Raw genomic sequence first — 25000 nt, 5'->3', positions numbered from 1 at the left:
GGAATGTCCCTCGCTATGGTTATTTTCCGGAAGGTTCTGGCCACACGTCTTACGGTTCATCAACCCGCGTTGTTGAATTACTTTCTTCTGACATACCTTCCCTTGATGGATTAGGATCCAGTTAGCTCAAGACATCATCAGGAGGAACCACGTCCGGTTTCGGCCCCTACTCCTCTACCGTTTTGACGTGGCGGGGCCCCTCCTTTCGGAGGTGTCTTCAGCTCTGGTGTTGGGTGTATGACTTCTTTCTTCTATTCCCTGGCCTCTTCGATGCAGCATCAACGAGTGTCAGCGTCCGATAATTCTAAACATTTAATGTATTTCCGTGCTTTCTTTTGTCTCCCACTCTCCTTGACACACTATATACACTCAGTCGCTTTCCAAAGGAATATGCAATTCTTTATTAAAGTGTGGGGGTGTACGCGGGCGCGTGTGTGTGTATGTGTGACTATAAATGTCTGGGTTTATGTATGAGTTTCTGATAATTAATGTATAGGATTTTTTAGTATGTCATCATCACATCAAAAAATATGATTCCTCAACATTTTCACAATGATCAAAATTAATAACATGAGCAACATATCATCATCCTCAACACCCTCACAATAATGTCTTCCTCTCTGCCACATCATCATACCCATCACAGCCCCCATCCCACCCAACATTATGCACAACATCCGCATGAAGGTCATCATGATGGTAATCTACTTTTTATGTCTTCCATCATACAATTCTTTAGACAAATTTATTCCATAAATGTTCTTAACTCAATGTTATGTTTCAGGTTATTGAGCCGTAATGAAATTACGAAAATCAAAGCTGAAGCCTTCCGAAATCTTTCCAGTTTAATATTTCTGTAAGTTGAATCAACCTACGTATTGTTTGACGATATGAGGTGGGAGGAATTCACATTTTGAAGGAGGGCTGGTGGGAGAAATGACTTTACCAACGGAGCTTCCGTCGTTGCTGATGCGCATGACAATAGTGATGATCACGGCGCAAAATTGCGTGTTTGTGTTCGATTCTTCTATAGAATATAGGGCGGTTTCAGAATGCAATGGATAACGAGATGAACAAATACAGCCCCTTACGGAGCAGAAAAAAATCAATAGATTTCTACAAACAGGTTCTTGATGCTCTTATAATAATTTTTTATACAATATGTTCTATTATTATTATTATTATTATTATTATTATTATTATTATTATTATTATTATTATTAAAGCACATTTTTCTAAAAAGAAGAAAACTATTTAAGAGTAGCAAAATCACACTTGATACAGTAAATGAAATAAGAGAATTAGACAGACATACAGAGTATAAACGAGTTGGATGAATATTGAAAACCGAGCTCAATGCGAAAAAACAGGTTATCGGAATCAACACTTTAGCCGTCCAGTTATAAGTTACAGTTATAGTATCCTTCACTGGACTCTAAATGAACTAATCAAAATAGATAGGAAAATAAGAAAAATAATGACATGATTTAGGATGCATCACTCAAACTTTGACATAGGAACGTTATATACACAACGAATGGAAGGTGGTAGATGCCTTATACAGCTACAAATCTATTGCAAAATAACCACCATAGGGCTACAAAGATATCCGCTTCAGAAGAAAGGAAAACTAATACAAAGAACCACAAAACACTAACAAAGCTAATAAATGTTTTCAGTATTTCAGGAATCTGACAAATACAAAACAAATGTCATAGTTCCTAAAAACGATAAGAAAAATAAGGAACACAAAAGCTGTAAAACAACTGAAATCCAAACTGGAGCAGCAACAGCCATGATAACACGATGGCAAGAAAGCCCTCTCATGGCAAATACTAGATTAAACTAAACGCAAAAGAAATAGTAAAAGCAAAATCCCAACAATGGCTGAGAAACACAGGAATAAAATCAGAGGCTCAAGGATTTTCAAATTACAGCACAAGACCAAAGCTTCTCCACCAGAAAATACCAAAAACATACGAGGAAAAGAATCACAAGAAACTGTGTGAAGATGCACATGTATCAATAAAGTATATAATCTCTGGCTGACCCTCCTCTCTAAGAAGGGATATATTCACAGACACGAAAAATTTGGGCATCTATACACACTGGAAGCTATGCCAACACAATGGAATAGAAACAGGAAAAAGATAGTATATATACACGCTAGAAAAGTACACAGAAAATGAGAATGCAACCATACTATGGGATATGCCAATGCACACAGATAGAGAAATTAACGCCAATAGGTCGGATATAGTTGTCAGAGACAGTTGTCAAATCGATATATCAATACCAGCAGATGAGAAAGTTTCTTTAAAAGAAATGGAGAATATGAAGACATGGAAATAGATGTTACCCAAAGATGGTGTCTAAAAACTGAAAAAATTCCTATTATAGTAGGCGCATGATGATAAATACATCATGAAAAAAATACGAGGACATACAAACATATATATCATACATAAAATAGCGCTACGAGGCATTTCAAACATCCTACTTAAAACACTTTCATTAAAGTAAAAATATGAGCACATACCCAAAGTACACAGAGCTGCGCTCGAGAGTGCAGTGAAAGCATGTGATGAAAACAAGACTATTGTATAACAAGAACTACAAGAACAACAACAACAACAACAATAATAATAATAATAACAATAATAATAATAATAATAGTTTTATAGATAATATTAGGATTGCTATGACTCCTCTGGAAGGAATATGTAAATAAAGAAGAGTGCCATAATTAACTTTGCTGAACGATATTTCGATACCTCGTTATTCAGGGACCTTTTGAACGGGATGGGCTACTTGACTTGAAGAAAATTCTAACTGAGCCCCACCTTCGAGGTCATGCACTGTTTATCTTGATATGAGATCACCATGTCACGCACATATGGTTGTGATGCATGTGCCTGGTGTACCCTTATCAGACAGGTAGTCATGATGGGTATATTGGGCTTCGTATATTTTATCCCAGTGTCACTTTGATGGCATGCACCGCTCTCTCAGTCAATAATAATAAGGCTTTTGGTGGATGGATGGAGAAAGAGGGAACCTCATCGCCAACAGAAAACATCACTACCAACATCATAATCAATATCATATTCATCATCACATCAAAAACTACGAATCATCATCATTTTCACAATGATCGGAAATAATAACATCAGCATTATTTCATCATCATCAACACTTCCACAAAAGTTTCTTCTCCTCTGCCACATCATCATACTAATCACTGCCACCCAACATTATATACAACATCCTCATGAAGGTAATCAAGATGGTAATCTACTTTTCATCTCTTCCATCATCCAATTCTTTAGACACAAATTTGTTCAATAAATGATCTTAACTCAATGTTATGTTCCAGAACTTTGAACGAGAATAAAATTACGAAAATCGAAGCAGCAACCTTCCGAAATCTTCCCCGTTTAGCACTGCTGTAAGTTGAATCAACCTACGTTTATATCTTTCTAAATCTGTAATGTCTTTCTATAGACGCAATATATAGTTTGTCACCTACAACTTTTTCTCCGTCTTTTCCTGTCTGTAGTTCTAGTTCTTCTCCTTCTTCTGCTACTTCTCCCTCTTGTTCTTATTTTCCTACTCGTTCTCCTTCTCCGCTTCCTTCACCCATCCCCCTCCTCCTCCTCCTCATCATCATCATCATCATCATCCATCTTCTTTTCCTTCTTCTTCTTCTTCTTCTTCTTCTTCTTCTTCTTCTTCTTCTTCTTCTTCTTCTTCTTCTTCTTCTTCTTCTTCTTCTTCTTCTCCTATTTCATCCTCCTCCTCTAATATTTTTCTACATCTATTTCCATGCTTGCAGACCAATCTCATTTTATCCCCTGTTATTTATTCTTCTGCTCATTGTTTTCCCTCTTCTACTTCCTCCTCCTATTCCTCCTTCTCCTACTCCTTTTTCTTCTTTTTCTTCATAAGCCAGTCCTTCATGTTTTCCCTCTTCATTTCCTGTTGATATAGTTGTTGTTTTCCTGAACATTTTACTTCCTCTTTGTTATATACTTCTCCTTCTTCGACATCTTCTTTCAGCTTCCTCTTCTTCTTCTTCTTCAGATTCTTCCTTTTCTTCTTTCTTCAACCTTTTCTCCTTCTGCACTAACTTTTTTTTCATGTTCCTCGCCCCCTTCATTTTCTCCACAAGCTAAAGAAAGTCTTCAAGCACTTAAAGTGTTACTACTTGTTTGGTGGTATATGAGTTTTCTGGTCCACTTTGAACAAACGATAACAAAGGATATCTATTGCGAGCAGCTTGAGCGGCGTCAGTCAGCTCTAAAATAAAAGCGACCATCTTTCTTATCAAGATGAATGATGTTCTTCGATCAGGATAATGCCCGGCAACATACGCGAGGATGACATTCCGAACGCTTGACCATCTGCATGTGAGGCGACGCCCCACACACCATGTTTGCCGGAGATTTCCACATCTGATTATCAGTAATTGTGCATTTTCAAAATCATTTCGATGGAAAAAAATGAAAAAATATGAATTTCTTAGGAGAGTATATTTTAGATTAAAAAAGAACTTTGTTTATCTTAATTATGATAATGAAATAAATATGAAAAAACGCATTATCTATGGGGTGACTCCATACATATTCTTCTCAAATTAATTATTTTTTTTCCAGAACTTTGTATAACAATGCTATCAAGAAAACTGAAGTAGGAATTGTCCAGAAATTTTCTGGTTTGACAGAATTCTAATTTAGAGCATTCGTCATAGTATTTCATTGTAGTCACATTTATAATATTTAATTACCATTCCATTAAATAGCAGTCTTTCTCCTTGTCATTCTCTGCATTCGCACTCCCCCAACGGAGCTGTATGTGATTGTTTCTGAATGCCCGTCAATGTGAGTGTATGTGACTGTTTGTGAGTCCTTATGTGTGTGTGTAAGTACAGACGACTGTGTGACTGTTCAGGCAGCATATTTTATGCATGTGTATACATATGTTTATGTTTTGTGTATGGGTGGTTCTATAGTAGCTTAACTTGTTTCCATGTGTGTATGACATTTACTGCGTTTAGCTCTGGATCAACGTTGAATGCCACACATCAATCTTCTAATTCTATTTTTAAAGCAAATTTACTCATATGTAAATATCTCTCAACTTTAAACTGTTAATCATTTACTTTGTTTATTTCTCTGAAAATATTTCCAGCTACATAACTTCTTCACCATCAAAATCATCATTGCCATAGCTTTCCTCATCAGCGTAATTTATATAAACACCACCACTACTATCACCATCATCGTCAATATCATCATGATCATCATCACATTCATCATCATCATCATTGTCATCTACCTCGTCATCATCAGCGTCGCTTTCCTAAATTTTTAGGCATGATATTTTAGGCATTATATTTTTTTGTTACAGATATTTGTATAAAAATGCTATCAATGAATTAGAAGTTGGATGTTTTCAAAATCTTCCCAGGTTAACGACTCTGTAAGTTGCATTAGTTTTTGACTCTCTTTTATTCATGATATAATTCTTAACATTTAATGTCTTTCTATGCTTTCTTTTTAACTCAATCTCCTTGACGCACTACATATACTCAGTCGCTTTCCCCAGGAATATACAATTCTTTGTGAATGTCTGAAAAGGTGTGTGTGAGTGTGTGTGTGCATGTGTGTGAGTGTGTGTGAATATCATTGTCTTTGTTTTTGCGTGAGATTCTGAAATTAATTCATATAATTTTACGTATATTAAGGCATATAATTTTGTCAGTCTGTTCTTTTCATTATGAATGAACATACACGAGTGTACAACTTGATTTGTTTGTCTATAATTTATCTTGTATATTATTTATTGTTTACTTCTTGATCAACGCTGATTACCTTTCATGGCTCCCCATTCTAAATATATTTTGTGAATTACATTATTCATGTTTAAATTTACCTTAATTCCTAAGGTAAATTTCGATGTTATTATAACATCCTTGTTGATTAGCAAGAAAGTCAACATCGTACGTGTAGAATTCCACCCACTACATAGAAATGATCAAGGATACATCCATTGAATCCAACCACATGGTGAGTCTAGATGTGATAAGTCTGTTCGCCAAAGTCCCAACTGGTGAAGCACTATTGGTGATTCAAGAAAAACTAGTGACAGACACCCATCTAAAAGAACGCTAGTATACCAAGAAGAAACGTGATGGAAATGTTGACCTTCTATATAGAAACTGTTTAGTTCAGTATGAACACTGACATATATCGACAAAAATGGGGTTTAGCTACGGGAACACCATTATCACCGATAATAGCCAATATATACATGGAGTACTTTGAGAATTTGGCTTTAGGATCAACACCGCAATGTTGATAGTATCTTTATACTCTGGCCCCACTAGTAAGATGTCCAAATGCTGTTAGATCATGTGAACTCAATAAAGCCATCCATAGAGTTCACAAGGAAAAAATACACTTTTCATCTCTTCCATCATTCAATTCTTTAGTCACAATTTTCTTCTATAAATTTTCTTAACTCATTGTTATGTTCCAGGCATTTGTTCAATAATGAAATCAAAGAAATCAAGGCGGAAACCTTCTATAATCTTTCCAGTTTAACAACTCTGTAAGTTGAATCAACCTACGTTTATACTATTTCTTTGGCGATATATTTGTAAACCTGTAATATCTTTGTATAGATGCAATTTATATTTAGTGAATGAATGTGAATTTGGAGGCCTTTCTGAGATGTGAGATATATGGGAGCGTGATACTTGAGGGGAAACATTTAGTGCATGCATGTGTATGTCTATCTGTATGGATGAACGGTTGTGAGTGTATGTATGTATATTACATAAGGTGTTTAAATGTAGATCGAAGCTAAATAACATCGTTGAATGACCCTTGTAGATGTATATTTTGCACCAGATGAACCGTATCGTTATTTCTTAAAATAAACTTTAGCGGTTCTTGTTTTTCTCCCTTTATTTTTCTTTCATTGTTCCTCTTCTTCTCATTGGTCTTCTTCTCCTCCTATTTATCCTTCTCTTTCTCCCTCAATTTCTTTCCCTTCATAAGCCTGTCCTTCATGTTTTCCCTCTTCTTTCACTTTTTTCTTTTAGTTCTTTTCTTCCTTCGTTTTCCTTTTTCATCTCCTTCGTCTTCTTGTACATCGTATTCTTCATCAATTATTCTGCTTCTTCATTTTCTACTTTTCCACTTTTCTCCTTGATGTTTTTGTTGCATTCTTCTTCTTCTTTTTCTTCTTCTTCTTCTTCTTCTTCTTCTTCTTCTTCTTCTTCTTCTTCTTCTTCTTCTCCTCACTCTTCCTCTTCTTTTTCTTCTTCTTCTTTTTCTTCTTCTTCTCCTCCCCCTCTTCCTCCTTGTTCTTCTTCAACTTTTCTTTCGTACTTTTGCTCTTTATCTTCTTTGGTTCTCCTCTTCTTTTTCTTTTCATCATCTTCTACTTGTTTCTCTGTCTTTTTTCCCTCTTTTTTATTTTCCTTCCTTTAATTTCTTCCTTTTCCTTATTTTCCTTTCTTTCACCTGCATTATTTTTGCTACATCATCATCGTCATCTCATTCTTCATAGTCTACTCATCCTTCTTGATTCTGACCATAATCTAGATCTCATCCCATTTCATCCAGTTGTAGTTTTCACATTCCTGTTCCTCCCAAAACCTGTTAAACTCGTAGCTGTTGTTCTTGTTGTTCTTCTATACCTTCTCCTCTTGCTGCTCCCTTCTGCTTGTGCATAAATCCCTCCCCATCACCTTCTTTCCTTGTGCTCCGCATACTCCTCCCCCTCCTTTACACGCTTCTTCCAAAACTTAATCTTCTTCCAGTCTTCTCAAATTAATTTCCCATCATGTTTTTCCTGCTTCCTCTGATACTCTTTTCTTTCGACATTCTCATCGTATCCACCATCACTATCCTCAATATTGCCATTATCACAATCAACAATATTGCCATTATCTTCTCCATCTTGAACACCCTTAATTTTATCGTCATCAATATATGCTTTGTCATCGTCAACAGAAAGAGCACCAGCCTCACAGCTGTCACTAAATTGATCAGCATCATTAACATCATTACCATACATGTGCTCATCATCAACGTAATCACAAACCTTATCTCCACCATCAGCAATAGTTGTCACCAAAGTCATCATCATCATCATCACCATACATGTCCCCTTCATCATCCTCATCAACATACATGTGCACATCATAATCGTTATCATAATCTTTCTTACCATCATCAGCAACACCATTTTCTTCATCAACACTACCACCGTCCTCTTGTCATCAATCTCTACTTCATGTTCATCCATACCACCACCACCTCGGAACTCAAACCTCTTCCTCCTCTTCTTTAATATTATCATCACCTTCATACTCATCTACCTATCTTTTCCTACACGAAGCTGTTGATTAGCTATACTATTTTACTTTTTAAAATAAAACACTTCTATACATTTTCTAATCATCTAATATTTTATTTTATAGACATTTCAGTCATAATATTTTACAATAAATCTCATTTCCAAACTTTTATGTTATAGTCGTTTGGATGAAAATAAAATCGAGAAAATTCAAGCAGGATCCTTCAAAGGTCTGATCAGCTTAAGATCTCTGTAAGTTGTATTAATATTGTTGATAATATTTCATTGAAATTACTAAATATTTAAAACCTTCCCATTCTCATTCGCGTCGCGTCCTTCTCTATGCTTACATTCTCAATCCTTTTTGATTGAAATGTGTGTGTGTGTGTGTGAGTTTCTGTATATATGTGTGCGTGCGAGTGTGTGTGAATATAAACATGTATCGGCATGTATAGCATTCTTTTCTTCCTGCTTCTGCTTCTTGATGCTCTACTTAATCTCTACGTGTATATCTATCTATCTATCTATCTATCTATCTATCTATCTATCTATCTATCTATCTATATATATATATATATATATATATATATATATATATATATATGTATATGTATGCATGTATATGCATTTATATGTTCATATATACATGCGTGTATATGGATATATGTATATAAATATATTATCGTGGTTGTGTGTCTGTGTGTATGAATAAAACAATAATTATCATCAACGATCAACGACTCTCCATTCCAATTATATATTTACTACTACTACTACTTATTATTATTATTAATATTTTCTTTTACCTCTTCTTTTGCTTCTTCTTTGCTTTTTCTGTCACTCGAATATATTTTCACTAATTTATTTTCAACCATTCCTTGCCTGGTTGTTATTCTACTTATTCTTTCCTTCATCCTTCTCATTGTTTTTCTTATTATTCTCCTCATTCTTCTTTTTTTTCTTCTTTTCCGTCTTCTTCTTTGTTTATATATATATATATATATATATATATATATATATATATATATATATATATATATATAAACAATATATGAGTATATGCATATATATGTACATGTATGTATATACGTTCATCCACATGTACATATAGATACATAACTGGGTACATGGCGTGGCAAAAGAACAAGGACAAAAATGGTAAACAAGGTGCAACAAACAAGCAGGCCACATAGAAACATCCCCTTCATCAGCTGCCACCATTAAAACTCCAGCGTTTCGAAGAATTAAGGCAGTACGCATCGTTAAAATGGTTCTTCCCACGAACACAAATTAAATTGTTTTCGTGGAGGGTAGTGGCGGACGGAAAACAAGACAGGAAAACGAAACAGGGTCTTTGATAACAGTGAGCTAAGAAACTTTGAAAAGGGCTGAAATGCGTACACTGGTGGTGTAACAATCGCATGTAAAGTGGCCTTGAAAGGGATCTTTTTTGTTTACACAAAAAACAACAGAACTGCTGATGAGTAATGGGAAACTCTATAGGAACAGATGACAAACCTATGTTGAACGAAGGAATAAAAACATGGTTGAGTATAGGTAGTAACTTTGAACACATGACTACAGTAGCTCTCACTACATATCAGGTCTGGAATGTTGCACTGGTGTAGTGGAGGCACCGAAGTTCCCGAATTTGAAATCAGTTGGTGCGTGAAGTTCCTAGTTATTCGCGGATTTGTCACACTTAAAGCGGATGACCTTGACAAAAAATCGAAGCAGAGCAATTGATATGCCAGGAGTTATGTTCGTGTGCAATTTGAAGGAAATCGCTCGAAAAACCAGGGAGTGATGTGCAAAAAAGCTGGTTTTCTGAACAGTTATTCGTGGAGTTATTCGTTATTTACTTTCACTTTACCGTCTTTTCATCCTCCTAGAATTTTACTGCTGCTCCATTATTTTAATCTTATTCTTCATATTCTAATGATCGTTCTTCTGTTTGAGATCTTACTTCATTTTCGTCCTCTTTTTATTCTCATCTTCCTTCAACTTCTTCCAATTTTCATCATGTTTCAATCCGTCAAATCAAATTTTATTCAAATTAAGTTATTGAAGTTTTATTTTTCTTTATATTTTATAAAAATTCTCATCGTTTCATCATCATCATCATCATCGCCATAATTACCGTCATCAAAATCATTCCTACGAACCATCATCAACAATAAAATTAGCTTCAACAACATACCACCATCACCTATATACAGCCTCTTCGTTATATTCACCAACACCAAAACGACCACCTCCATCACTATCCTTCGCTTCATTTCCTTTATTCTCAATATTATCCTCATCATCCTCATCTACTTTCTTTTTCCTACATCAAGTAATTGTTTAACAATATTTTACATTTTATCAGAAAACACTTCTCATCATCTTATTTTGTAAAGATTTCGCTGATAATGATATATTTTACAATAATGTTCCTCTCTAAGTATTCATATCAACTAATATTATATTTTACAGATATTTGAATAGTAATAAAATGGACAAACTTCAAGTAGGAACCTTTGATGGTCTGTCCAGTTTAAGGATTATGTAAGTTGGCGGAGTCTTGAAGATAATATTTCATTGGGAACATATTACTAAGTATTTAGCGTCTTCCAATTATGTACCACATGCTAACCATGTTACATTGTCAATGTCCTCAGATAGAAATGTGTGATTGAGAATGCCTGTATAGCATCTTGTGTGTGTACGTGAATATATATATATATATATACATATATAAAGAGAGAGAGAGAGAGAGAGAGAGAGAAACAGTAAATGGCATGTCATTTAGATAAAAATGGACGCACAAATCGATACGCTCTCATAGATTCACATACACCCACATGCACACATATTTACAGCCCCCATAATTTGTACATAGATTTGTGTACATGACACTTTGTCTCTCTGTGTGTTTCTCTCACTGTTTGTATCTCTAAGTATGTATATATATATATATATATATATTTGTTTTGCAAGATTTTTGATGTGAAATCGTGTGTTGAAACAGATGTTGTTGTACTTGGGGATGGTCATATTGCCAGTTTAGCCAATAAAATAAGATTTAGCCGAAATAAGATTAAGATTAATGTAATATAAAGCTGAAGCAAATTAACACCAAATATACAGTGCGTGTGTTTTTATTGGCCAAACTGGCAATATGACCATCCCCAAGTACAACAATATATATATATATATATATATATAATCCTTAAATTCTTAAATATACTCAAATACCCAAAATTTCAAGGAGTTCCTGCCTTAAAAACAGGAGCTAACCACAGTTATTTTGTGTTCTTTGCTACATTGGTTTCTATTAACCCATTTATTCTATCAGAAGAATTTTTATTCATTAAGATAGAAGAAATACACATAATTATATATATATATATAAATATGCTTTCGGTGCGAATGGTTTTTCATATGGCACCGTTCTTACAATCCTGAAAATATTAATAATGGTATTTTTTATATAAGCTTAAAGTTTATGGCGATGGGTTTTATATACGGTGCCAAGTTTATAATCCTGTTAATAATAATGATGGTAAAAACACCATTATTATTATTATTACTTACAGGATTGTAAACTTGGCGCCGTATAAAAAAAAAATTCTTCCCACAGAAAGCATATAGAATGTTTGTTTACATAAAAAACAAACACGAACTACTATAGTTGTTAAATTTGGCAGAAATGTGGAGGTTGATTCGTTGTTAACAAAGGGATGTGGTTTCTACTCCCACGCAGATAAAATTCCTTCTTTTTTCTATCGAGGGCTTCTATGCCCCTTTATTTGGCTATTTTCCTTAGTCATTGCACAGTGATCGCTATGAGATCGAAGCTTATATAAAGAAACCAATATATATATATATTCATATATATATATATATATATATATATATATATATATATAAAATTTTTTGTGTATGCGTGTGTGTATAAATATAAATATCAACGATAATTATCATCAATGGCTCTCCCTTTCAATTGTATATTTAGTACAACTTCTTCTTTTTCTTCTTCTTCATCTCCCCCTCCTTCTTCTCCTATTTCTTTCCTTCCCTTTTCCCTCGCTCCTATCTATTTTCCATAATTTTTTCACTTCTTTAAATTATATTACACATTTTACTTCTGCGTCATTATCGCCATTCCTTTCTTCGTTTTCTACCCGTCCTTTTTGTCTTGACTTATTTTAGATTTCATCTTACATCATCGTCTTCTATATTTCGTATTTCCTTTTTTTCCCACAACTGTTAATCATTTGCTTCTTGTTATTGTTGATTCCCTTCTTCCGTTTTTTTTTTTTCCCCAGCCTTTTAGTTTGTTTTCCTTCTTATCCAGCCTCACCTGCCCATCAACAACTTTTCCGTTTTGTTTTTATTCTCCTTACTTCACATTCTTCCTCCAAATTTTAAACGTTTTTCAGTCTGCCGTCTTTAATATCTATGACATATCGTTTCTCTTGAATGCTGCTTGTTCTTGTTTTCATCAAGAATAATTTGACTCAATTATTTTTGACAGGAATTTGAATCGTAATAGACTCAAGGAAATCACAGTAGGAACATTCCGAAATCTTTCCAGTTTAACAGAACTGTAAGTTGAATAAAACCTTTTTTTATATTACTTCATTGACGATACGCCAGAACCGCAAAAGAAACGCAATGTTTTCAAATGTCATTCTTATATGGTAAATTCTGAAACTTTATTTCGGAGTTGTAAGTGCAAATATTCCCAAACGTGCTGGTTTATGGCTGAGACGCAAATTGCAGGTAACCTTTCAACTTTCCTTGAAACGAGATGCCAAAACGTAGCTGCGATGAATGCCTCGGATAGCTGTCGCATGTGACTGTCATAAAAACGGAAATGTACGTGCACCTCATGAAGGTTATGGGTATAAAAATCAACTCGATTCTCTACATTTCATATTCGTAATTTGACCTCATTTGTTGTCCTCTCTGTTTTGGAGTTGGCTGTTATGTTTTGCATGAAAGTAAGTTTCTTTATGTATATAGTAGAAGACGTTTTTCCCCTAGCTGAAGGGGGAAATTGTTTTACTGTTTTCAAAAAAGAAAATGGAATCAATAAGGTTGTCTGAGCTGGAGACTTTTGTGGAGGATCTTACCGACGTAGAGCAAGAACTGAATAGGAAATTTTGTATGCAAAATAATGGAGAAAAATCGAAAAAAAAGACGCTAGAAAACATAGATTTAAAAAAAAGTTTCAAGCGAGTGTGGACGAGCATATGCACATAGGCACATATATGTAAGTGTACGTACGCGCATGTGTATGTATGGACACATGTGCGCGTACGCGTTCGCCATGAGCATATTTACTCCTTTAATTTTTATTCTTATTGCTTATGTTTTACACTTTTTACACAGATTTTTGTATTTTGGCTTTTAGCCCTTTTTTTTGTGCATGTGCGTATATAGACATGTGTATAAACCTTCTTTTGTGTGTGTGTGTGTGTGTGTGTGTGTGCGAGTGTGCGTGCGAGTGTGTGTGCGTGCGAGTGTGTGTGTGCGCGAGTGTGTGTGTGTGCGAGTGTGTGAGGGGGTATGTATATAATTTTTGGTGAATGTGTTGGTGAGCATATGTGTATTTCAAGTGAGGGTTGATGAGTATATACATATAGGCACATGTACGTGGGTTTGCCGGCGCGCATGTGTATGTATGCTATGAACAATTTTACCCCCTAATCCAGCCTCACCTGCCCATCAACAACTTTTCCGTTTTCTTTTTATTCTCCTTACTTCACATTCTTCCTCCAAATTTTAAACGTTTTTCAGTCTGCCGTCTCTAATTTCTATCATATCACGCTTCTGTTCAATGCTGCTTGTTCTTGTTTACATCAAGAATCAGTCACTTGCAAATAATATTTGACTCAATTATTTTTGACAGGAATTTGGTTAGTAATAAATTCGAAGAAATCACAGTAGAAACATTCCAAAATCTGTCCAGTTTAACAACACTGTAAGTTGAATAATACATTTTCATATTACTTCATTGACGAGACGCCGAAACCGCAGAAGAAACGCAATGTCTTCAAATGTCATTTTTATATGGTAAATTCTGAAACTTTATTTCAGCAACAGTAGTATTATCTTTATCAATACTACCAGCATCCGCCTGTCCTTCGCCTCATCCCCAGATCCAGCAGAACCAATTTCACCACCTTCATCCTTCTCTTCCTCGTCCTCCTCTACTTTCTATTTCTTCCACCAAATATTCGTTTAGCCATAATATTTTACGTTATACAACTCTTCTATTCTTTCTCCTATGAAAAGTCATTTTTATTTTACAGATATTTGGACTATAATCAAATCGAAAAAGTTGATGAAAGAGCCTTCGATGACATGAGCAGTTTGATGAAACTGTAAGTTGGATCAATCATGCTGATAATCTTTCTTTGATGACGTACTAATAATTTTTTTTAATCATCCCAGTCTTTCATCACGTCCTTGTCCCTTCCTATACACTTTAAAATTTCCACAAACGAAAAATATGAATTTTCCAAATTATAGGAGGGATTACTCTTACAAACTCTTAAAGGACAGTATACATTTTAATATTTTAAATATTTAAAATATTTTTTAATATTTTAATTAATATCGTCTTATTATATATACCATTCGTTCGTAACACGTATATAATAACTCCATTCATCTCCGAAGAGCGGAATTATTGCCAGTATGCTTATCTTGTGATTACATTAATATTTATACTCAATTACGCATAAATTTTTATATGCATTTATATACACATGTATTTTTATGTACATTATATTTTTTATATATATTTATATTTTGTACATCTTAAATTTTAATTTAATTATAATTCTAAATATTACCGTGTCACATTAAACATATATCTTTCGAAATTTGAATATTGATTTCCTGTGAATATTATTTATAATTTTATAAATTTATTAATGATATAAAAACATATATATATATATATGTATATATATTTATTTGCTCAAAATAATAGAGCACTTAATATAAGCTCAATAACATATTCCTTTCGAATATTCCTTGTAAAATTTATACTCTCACTCTCATTCGATAGAAAAGTGCGATTGTTTGTGAGTGTCTGTAAATATGTGTGTGAATTGAATACGTGCTGTCATGTATAACATTTTGTGAAACCAACAAATTAAAATACCAGGAAGCATCATGGGGGTAGTTTACCCAGGGTGACCTTAAAAGGAATACTGAAAGCCTAATCATCGCAGCCCAGGAAAAAGAATATATACTACATAAGTGCATCGGACCTCTGCAGAATGTGTGGGAAGAGGGTCGAAAATGTGACTCACGAGTAAGTGCTTGTGAAAGTCTTGCACAGAAAGATTAGAAGCGTAGACACGACAAAGCAGCCCAAAACCTCCACTGGCTACTATGCCGTAAGTATGGATATGAGGTTACGGGTGCTTGGTAGCAACATACACCGGAAAAGGCAATGGCCAAAAAAGGGAAGGCAAAAATCCTCTGGGATTTGATTTCCAGACAGAAAAGTGTTATAGCACCGAAGGCTGGATGTAGTAACCTTTTGGAGGGACAAACAAGAGTGCCTAATAATCGACATAGTAGTGTCAGGAGATCAAAATATCATCATGAAAGAAATAGAAAAAGTTGATAAATATGGAGACCGGACAATTGAGATCGCTAAGATGTGGCAGCTACGAGAGTCGAACATAAAGGTTATCCCTATTGTGATGGGAGCATTGGGTTCAATAATACCCAATCTGAACAAACATCTGAAAACTTTAGAGATACCCTACAATCTAGATGTATTGCAAAAGTTGACATAACTTGGAACTGCACGCATATTGCGTAATGTTCTGTCTTATTGTGACTTGACAAACAGTACAAACGCCCGGTAGACACAATATCTTCAAACAACAGCCTCACGATATTGCATACTGTGAAACGTCTATAATAATAATAATAATAATAATAATAATAATAATAATAATAATAATAATAATATGCTTTTGACGTTATACAGTTTTCTATGGGATGTCATCATGATGTATAAACAAGGTATCTTTGTTTTCATCTTTCTTCCAGTCATTATTTTCTTGTTCTTTGTGCAACAAGAACGTCAACTTCCTCTTTCTTTCTTTTCGTCATCATTAGCATCATCATCATAGTGAAAATGAAGGACATTAACTGCTTCATCGTCACCATCATCACCATCATCATCATCATTGTCACCATCTTCATCATTATCATTAGGATGATATCTTCTTTTTCATCTTCTTGTTCTTTATTCTTTCTTTTTTTATTCATCGTCATCGTTTTTCACCTTTTTCTTCTTCGTATCCTTCATGTCTCTGCTTTTTCTTCTTCATCGTTATGTTCTACTTTTTCTCATTCTACTTCTATTTCTTCTTATCCTTCTTCTTCTTCTTCTCCTCCTACACATTTTCCTCTATCTTCGTATTATTCCTCTACTTCTTCATTTCCCCTTTTACTTTTTGAACGTTTTCCTCTAATGGAAGTTGTTTTTCCTTTAAATGCTTTTGTACTTCTTTTTCTTCATCTACTTGTACTTCTTCTTTTCCTTTGTTTTACTCTTCTTCTGCTTTTTCTTCTTCGTCTCTCATTTCTTCATGTCTTTTTTTATTTCCTGTGCCTTTCAATTTCTTCTTTTCAGGATTCCTTCATATTGTCTTCTTTATCATTCGCTGAATTCTTTATTCGACTAAACGTTTAATATGTCACCACCACATCTGCCGAGATAATTATTTACGTCTTCGTCCATTTACCCATCACCGTCATCATTCTCCTTTTCTCTGTCATCTTTCTTGATGATAAACATCGTTAAGTTCCGCAACGTCACCTTCATTAACATTCATTACCACAAAATACCGCCAACCAATGCAGAATCTTCAACACTATCATCATGAACGCCAACAGTTACATCCCCACCAGCATCATTATAATCATTATCATATTCAGTATCAGCATAGACATGCTAACCCCCGTCATAATCAAAATAATCAACATTAACATCACCCTCATCATTAACATCATAATATCTTCATCATTTACGCTACCACCAACTAGTTTTGTCCAACGGCTCCTCCTCATATTCATTACTACCAAAACCACAATGTCCATTACCAAGTCTACCACAACCATTATCCTCTTCCTCCTTTCCCCCTCCTCTTATTCATCATCCTCATCAACACCATCTTCGTTTCCATCACCATCATACAATTATTCATCATCGTGATCTACTTTCCATCCCTTTTATCATCTAATTGTTTAGCAAAACTTCTGTCGCAAATATGTTCTATACAATTTCCCATTACCTCAATTTTGTGTTTCAGATCCCTGAGATATAATAACATAAAGGAAATCAAAGAAGACACCTTCCAGAATCTGCCCTTTTTAACAACTCTGTAAGTTGAACCAGTTTTTTTTAATATTTCATTGACGAAATGCGTTGAGCTGGCAGAAAATTTAGCGCGTCGGGCGAAATGCTTAGAAGTATTTCGTCCGTCTTTACTTTCTGAGTTCAAATTCATCGTGACAGTCTTTGTCTTTCATCTTTTCAGGGTCAATAAATTAAATACCACTTGCGTACTTGGGTGGATATAATCCACTGGCCCCTCCCACAAAATTTCGAGCCTTGGGTTTAAAGACGAAAAAAATATTTCATTGAAGATATGTTTCTAGATCTGTAATATCTTCCCATCTTTCATTTCAAGCTGCTTAAATATTGTAGACTTGTTTATGTGCATATATATGTTTGGCTGTTTTCGTTTATGGATGTGTGGTGCATTTGAGTATATCAAAATGTATGTGTAATTCGGTCTGTATATCATGTACGGTATTTACGTCTCCATCACCACTGATTACCATCCTAGACTTTTCTGTACAACTACTTCTTCTTCCTCTTCTTCTTCTTCTCCTCCGTCTTCTTCTTCTTCTTCTTCTTCTTCTTCTTCTTCTTCTTCTTCTTCTTCTTCTTCTTCTTCTTCTTCTTCTTCTTCTTCTTCTTCTTCTTCTTCTTCTTCTCCTTTTCCTTCTTCTTCATCTACTCCTTCTTTTCCTCCTCTTCCTCTATGTTCTTTCTCTTCTTTCGTCTACTTTTCCTTCTTCCTCTACTACTACTTCTTTTGTTCTTTTCCTTTTTCAACGTTTTCCTCTAATGCTCGTTCCTATTCTTTTCAACCTTTTTCTACTTCTTCTTTTTCATCTTATATTTCTACATTTTCTTCTTCTTCGTCTTCTTGCTCTTCTTCGTCTTCTTATTTTACATCTTGATTTCTTCACCTTTTCCCTTTCCTGCTTTTTCTTCTTCGTTTCCTCTTTCTTCTGTGTTCTTCCTGTGCCTATCAATTCTGTCATTTCCTGGTTTCTTCATATATTCTGTCATTCGCTAAATTCTCTATTCGTCCAAAACCTTTATTATTTAAATCCCCACCACTGCCACCGCCACCGTGATAATTATCGACGTCTTCACCTACTTCCTCATCACCGTCATCGTTCTCATTTCCTTTGTCATCTTTCTCGATGATAAACATCGTCAAGTTCCGGAACGTCGCTTTCATCAATAACATTCATTACCACAAAATACCGCCATCAGATGCAGAATCTTCAAAACTATCATTATGGTAGTCAACAGTAACATCCCCTCCAACATCATCATAATCCTTATCATATTCAGTATCAGCATAGACATGCTAACCCCCGTCATAATCAAAATAATCAACATTAACCTCATAACATCTTCATCATGAACACTACCAGAATATTCTCTTGTCCAATGGCTCCTCTTCATATTCATTACTACCAAAACCACAACGTCCACTACCATTAGTATCAATCTCTTCGTCCTTCGTCCTCCACCTCCTCCTCCTCATCATTATCGTCATCATCATTATCATCAACATCATCGTTGACATCATCATCGTCATAGAATTATTCATCATCGTGATCTACTTTCCACCCCTTTCCTCCTCCAATTGCTTAGCAAGAATTCTCTTACAAATATGTTCAATAATAGTAATTATCTCAATCGTTTGTTCCAGATACTTGAGTTATAATGATATCAAGGATATCAAAGCAGGCACCTTCCGAAGTCAGTCCAAATTAACATATCTGTAAGTTAAATCGGTTTTTTAATATGTCATTCACGATTTATTTCTAAATCCATTATCTTCCCATCTTTCATCTTAAGCTTCTTCACCCGTCTCTCCAAAGATGGGCTTTATTGTTTGTAAATCTGCGTGAGTGTGTCCCCATTTCTATGATATGGCATATATTAGAGCCTGATAGTTCAGGGGAACCATTTGCTGCATGCATGTGTATGCCTGTTTGTATGTGAAAATCTGTCTTTTTCCAAAAGGCATTTTATTGTTTGTGAATGCGAGCGAAGGCCCATTCCTCAGATTCGGAGCAGACATTAGGAAAGATCAAATTACCTAAATGTGATCACGCAAAATGTAATGTAAATGTTATTAGTGCAGCGCTAGTTCTGAAAGAAAAAAAATCATCTTCCCTCCCTTGCATATCAAATTGGGATTAATGAAACAGTGTATAAAATCACTCGACAAAGAAAGTAAATGTTTTGAGTTTATATGTAAATCGTTTCCAGGACTTAGCACCCAAAAACATAAAGCAAGATTGTTTAATGACCCTGATATCAGGAAACTCATTGAGGATGGTGAATTTGTTAATTCAATGAATGACTTGGAATTACGCACTTGCACATCGTTTGCAGACCTGGTGAAAAACTTCTTAGGCAATCTCCGGGCCAAACACTACAAGGAATTAGTGGAAAAGTTGTTGAAAAGAATACAGGACAAAGGCGCTAATATGAGTATTAAGGTTCATTTTTTTACATAGCCATCTAGATAGATTTCCGGATAATTGCGGTGATGTGAGCGATGATCAAGGAGAACCATTCCATCGGGATATCAAAATTATGGAAGAGCGCTACTAAGTACGGTGGGACAAATGAATGATGGCTGACTTGAACAACATTGGACATGATGGACAATCAAGAAAGAGAAAAGTTTTACCATTGAGAAGTTTCTACGATTTTACTTTGAGAAATATTGCTATTATTCAATATCAAATATACAGAAAACGAATGAAAAAAATACTTTTTTCCCCAAAATGAGGCATTTCTGTACAGCAGAAACGGTGGTTAACCAAGAAAAAGTAAGGTCATTTTCAGATTCAGTGCCCTCAAATTAGCTAAAAAAACAAAAGATGTTTGGTGTCTCAACACCATTTCAAAATTTTTTGTTGATGACCCGTGTTATTCATCATCGTGATTAATTCCATCATCTAATTGTTTAGGAAAAATTCAATCCCAAATATGCTCTATATGATTTCTTATTGTCTCAATTTTATGTTCCAGAGACTTGCGTTATAATAAGATCAAGGAAATCAAAACAAACTCCTTCCGAAATCTAAACAAGTTAGAATATATGTAAGTTGAATCAGTTTTTTCTTTTTTTCGTATTTCATTGGTGATATATTTCTAAATCTGCATTATCTTCCCTTCATCCGTTTTAAGTTCCTTGATCCGTGTTTCCAAAGATGTTATATTGTTTCTAAACCTGTGTGAGTGAAAGTGTGCCAATTTCAACGATATGGCATATATGAGAGCATGATAGATCAGGGGAACTATTTTCTGCATAAATCTGTATGGATGTGTGGTGCATAGGAGTATATCAAAAAGTTATTTTTTAGCCACCATATTTTACATTTTATAATAAAACACTTCTATACATTTTCTAATCATCTAATATTTTATTTTATAGACATTTCAATCATAATATTTTACAATAAATCTCCTTTCCAACCTTTTATCTCATAGATTTTTGAATGGAAATGGTATGGAGAAACTTCAAGTAGGATCCTTCAATGGCCTTTCCAGTTTAGGATATCTGTAAGTTGGATAAGACTTGTTGAAAATTTTCATTGACAATATATCCCTAAATATTTAAAACCTTCCCATTTTCTGTTGCGTTCCTTCCTTGTTTCTCTTTACATTCTCAATCTCCTTTGATAGCAATGTGTGATTGTTTGTGTGTGCCTGGCCCCCACCTGTTGTTGCTCTACTTCTTATTTCTTTATTGCCCACAAGGGTCCAAACATAGAGGAGACAAACAAGGATAGACAAACGGATTAAGTCAATTACATCGACCCCAGTGCGTAACTGGTACTTAATTTATCGACCCCGAAAGGATGAAAGGCAAAGTCGACCTCGGCGGAATTTGAACTCAGAACGTAACGGCAGACGAAATACCGCTAAGCATTTCGCCCGGCATTCTAACGATTCTGCCAGCTCTACTTCTTACGATTCTTCTTCCTTTTCGTCTACCTCTTCATTTTCAATTCTTGCTCTTTCTACTACACCTTCTTCGTCTCCCACGTCTTCTTCTTCTTCTTCTTCTTCTTCTTCTTCTTCTTCTTCTTCTTCTTCTTCTTCTTCTTCTTCTTCTTCTACTTTTGTGGTCATTCATCTTTTTCTACTTTATGCGCTTTTCTTAAAAGAATTACGACTATTAATTGAATACTCTCATTCTTCTGTTTCTAAATCACTTCCCAAATCCTTCTAATACTCCTCTGGCTGTTGGTGTGTCTGAGTGTGTGTCACTTAACATTCACGCGAATATGAGTGCGTTTAGTGCAGCGTCAGCCCTCATAATTTGTACATATATTTGTTTACATCTCTCTTTGCTTCTCTCTCGCTGTTTCTCCCCCTGTTTGTGTTTTGTGTGTCTATATATGTATATATATTGTATTATATACACTTTATATATACTTTATCGGATGAATGTATGTTCGTCCTTTAATTGGAATTGTTTTTTTCTTATATTTCTAATGTCTTTTTTTCATAATTTACTTTTGAATTATTTCTTTAAAAAGTCGTTTAGGTATGAAAGCTTGTATTGAAATAATCAATATATTACAGGAACTTATTAAACAAAGTTCTACAAATTCATTCATATTTATGTAATGAAGGAGATTTGATTGCCCCCCCCTCTTACTTCACCAGCTTGTATCAAATTTTAAACGTTTTGCTTGTAATTTCTTTCACATCACGTTTTTCTTTAATTCTGTTTGATCTTCTGTTTTGCATAAAGAATCAGGTCGTTATAAATTCTACTTAAATCCATTAATTTTGACAGGAGTTTGGAAGGTAACGAACTCAAGGAGATCAAAGCAGAAACATTTCAAGATCTTTCCAGTTTAACACGCTTGTAAGTTCAATCAGTGTTTTGCACTACTTCATTGGCGATGTATTGCTGAATATGTAATGTGGTCTCATACTTCCTTTTAATCTCTAAATACCTATAAATCTTAATACTTGTAAATTGGTTGAGGAATCTGTTCGTTAAACATAAACAGTGTCACTACTTTGTCCTTGAATCAATTCTTCTTCTTTCATCTTCTGTCTCCTCCTCTTTTTCTTCTTCTTCTTCTTCTTCTTCTTCTTCTTCTTCTTCTTCTTCTTCTTCTTCTTCTTCTTCTTCTTCTTCTTCTTCTTCTTCTTCTTCTTCTTCTTCTTCTTCTTCTTCTTCTTCTTCTACTTTGCTCATTCTTCATATGATTAGTGCAAACGTGTTTATAGTTTTGTGTGTGTCTGTATGTTGGGGATGGACGTATCTATATTTATAAAAATACGTTTGCACTTACCGTTTCTACTCTAGGCACAAGGTCCGAAATTTTGGAGGAGGGGAGCAGTTGATTAGATGGACCCCAGTACGCAACTGGTACTTTATTTACCGACTCCGAAAGGATAAAAGGCAAAGTCAATTTCGGCGGTGAAATTTAAACTCAGAACGTAAAGATAGACGAAATACCACTAAGCATTTTGCCCGGCGTACAAACGTGTCTGCCAGCTCACTACCTTCATGTTTGCACTTATCAGAAGATGAATGACAAGCAGAAGAAGAAGAAGAAGAAGAGATGATGATGATGATGAAGACTAAGAAGGAGGAAGAGGAGCTGCATCAGAAGCAGCAGAAGCAGAAGAGGACTAGGAGGAGAAGGAGGTGGCAGAAACAGAAGAAGGAGGTGGAGGAGGAGAAAAAGAAGAAGAGCAAGAACAATAACACCAAGAAAAGAAGAAGCGGCACAGGAGGAAATGATTCGATAGAAGGAAAAGAAGAAACATATTGTAGAGAAAGAGGAGAAAAGTCAGAGTAAGGAAATATAGAATTAGGTTAGAAGGAGAAAAAGAAGACGTGGATGTATGAGAAGAAGACGAAGAAGAGGCGAAGAAGAAGAAGAAGAAACAAAAGAAATAGAAGATGAATAAAAAGGGAATAAAAACAAAACGATTTCAAGTCTTTGTATCACGTACGGTGTTTATATCATTTTCCTTCATTTTCTTTTTCATTTTACTTTCACTTCTTTCAATTCTCGGATTTTTACAGCTTCTTCATTACTGTTATCCTTTTCTTCATATTCTACTCATCCTGTTTCTTTTTCAGCTATCGCTTCTTTTTATTCTCCCCTTCTTCCAAATTTCAATCATTTTGCGGTCCGTCGTCTCAAATTTCATTCACATCAATTTTTGCAATTTTCTTTTTCCTTTCTGTTCCATCGACAATCTCATCGTTTTCATCATCGCCATACTTATTGTCATTAGCATCGTTACAATGAACTTCATCACCATCATTAGCAACAACATTAACTCCATCACATCCACACCACCACGACCACCTCCATCACCATCCTTCTCCTCAACTTCATTCCCTCATTCTCAAAATTATTATCATCATTCTCATCTATTTTCTTTCTCCTACATCACGTAATTGTTTAACAATATTTTACAGTTTATCAGAAAACACTTCTCATCATCTTATTTTGTAAACATTTCACTGATAATGATATATTTTACCATAATGTTCCTCTCTACGTTATCATATCAACTAATATTTTATTTTACAGATATTTGTATAAAAATAAACTCAACAAAATTCACGTTGGAACATTCGATGATCTGTCCAGGTTAACATATCTGTAAGTCGGATAAATCTTGTTGATAATATTTCAATGGCATTATATTACTAACTATTTATAATCTCCCCATTTTGTTTCACGTCCCGTTCTTGTCGCTCTTTACAGTCTCACTCTTTTTCGATAGAAATGTGTGATTGCTCGTGAATGTCTGTAGAATTCGTTCCTTACAAATTCTAGTTAACTCAATTATTTTTGACAGGACTTTGGGGAAAAATAATCTCCAGGAAATCGAGGTAGGAACATTCCGAAATCTTTCCAGTTTAAAAACACTGTAAGTTGAATAAGTCTTTTTTATATTACTTCATTGACGATACATTGCTAAAAAAGTAATGAGTTACCATACTTCATTTAATCTCCTTCACACGCCCCTCCCTATTCTAACACTTCCCGTCTAAAGTGTATGTTACTGACAGTGTGATAGTTGAGGGTAAGCACGTATTGCGTACATACATACATGTCGTCACCACTGCCATCCTTCTTGTTTTCGTTGTTATTTATCTCAGACATAAACTTCGTCAAGTTCAACATTGTCCTCATCATCATCAACATCATTTATTGCTACACAATGCTGCCCTCAGATGCTGAATCTTCAACACAAGCAATCATCATCGTCAGCATTAAAATCCCC

The 25000-nt window shown here is 34.8% G+C and overlaps 2 protein-coding genes across 8 annotated transcripts in view; one reads left to right on the top strand and one right to left on the bottom strand.

Annotated features, from left to right (window-relative positions):
• The window catches only part of LOC106876183 (uncharacterized), a 138535-nt gene that overhangs the window by 67609 nt on the left and 45926 nt on the right, over window positions 1-25000 (top strand). For all 7 annotated transcript variants that reach the window (XR_016238912.1, XM_089344901.1, XM_089344897.1 and 4 more), the window contains 16 exons: window positions 785-856; window positions 3377-3448; window positions 5410-5481; window positions 6541-6612; window positions 8551-8622; window positions 10849-10920; window positions 12893-12964; window positions 14273-14344; window positions 14676-14747; window positions 17709-17780; window positions 19416-19487; window positions 20753-20824; window positions 21215-21286; window positions 22533-22604; window positions 24301-24372; window positions 24572-24643. Coding sequence is in view for 6 of the 7 variants with exons in the window: in XM_089344901.1 (XP_089201027.1) it covers window positions 785-856; window positions 3377-3448; window positions 5410-5481; window positions 6541-6612; window positions 8551-8622; window positions 10849-10920; window positions 12893-12964; window positions 14273-14344; window positions 14676-14747; window positions 17709-17780; window positions 19416-19487; window positions 20753-20824; window positions 21215-21286; window positions 22533-22604; window positions 24301-24372; window positions 24572-24643 (1152 nt within the window). In the remaining variant the exon portion in view is untranslated. The remainder of the gene's footprint in view (window positions 1-784; window positions 857-3376; window positions 3449-5409; window positions 5482-6540; window positions 6613-8550; window positions 8623-10848; window positions 10921-12892; window positions 12965-14272; window positions 14345-14675; window positions 14748-17708; window positions 17781-19415; window positions 19488-20752; window positions 20825-21214; window positions 21287-22532; window positions 22605-24300; window positions 24373-24571; window positions 24644-25000) is intronic.
• On the bottom strand, window positions 3578-3993 carry LOC149130384 (uncharacterized). Its single transcript, XM_089344906.1, has one exon. It carries the CDS (start codon window positions 3844-3846, stop codon window positions 3679-3681), a length of 168 nt encoding a protein of 55 aa, XP_089201032.1. The 5' UTR covers window positions 3847-3993; the 3' UTR covers window positions 3578-3678.

The sequence above is a fragment of the Octopus bimaculoides genome, chromosome 29 (genome assembly GCF_046866305.1).
Source record: "Octopus bimaculoides isolate indiv1 chromosome 29, ASM4686630v1, whole genome shotgun sequence".
Taxonomy (NCBI): domain Eukaryota; kingdom Metazoa; phylum Mollusca; class Cephalopoda; order Octopoda; family Octopodidae; genus Octopus; species Octopus bimaculoides.
Note: the sequence above shows the minus strand (reverse complement) of the source record. Positions and strands in the feature narration are given on the sequence as shown.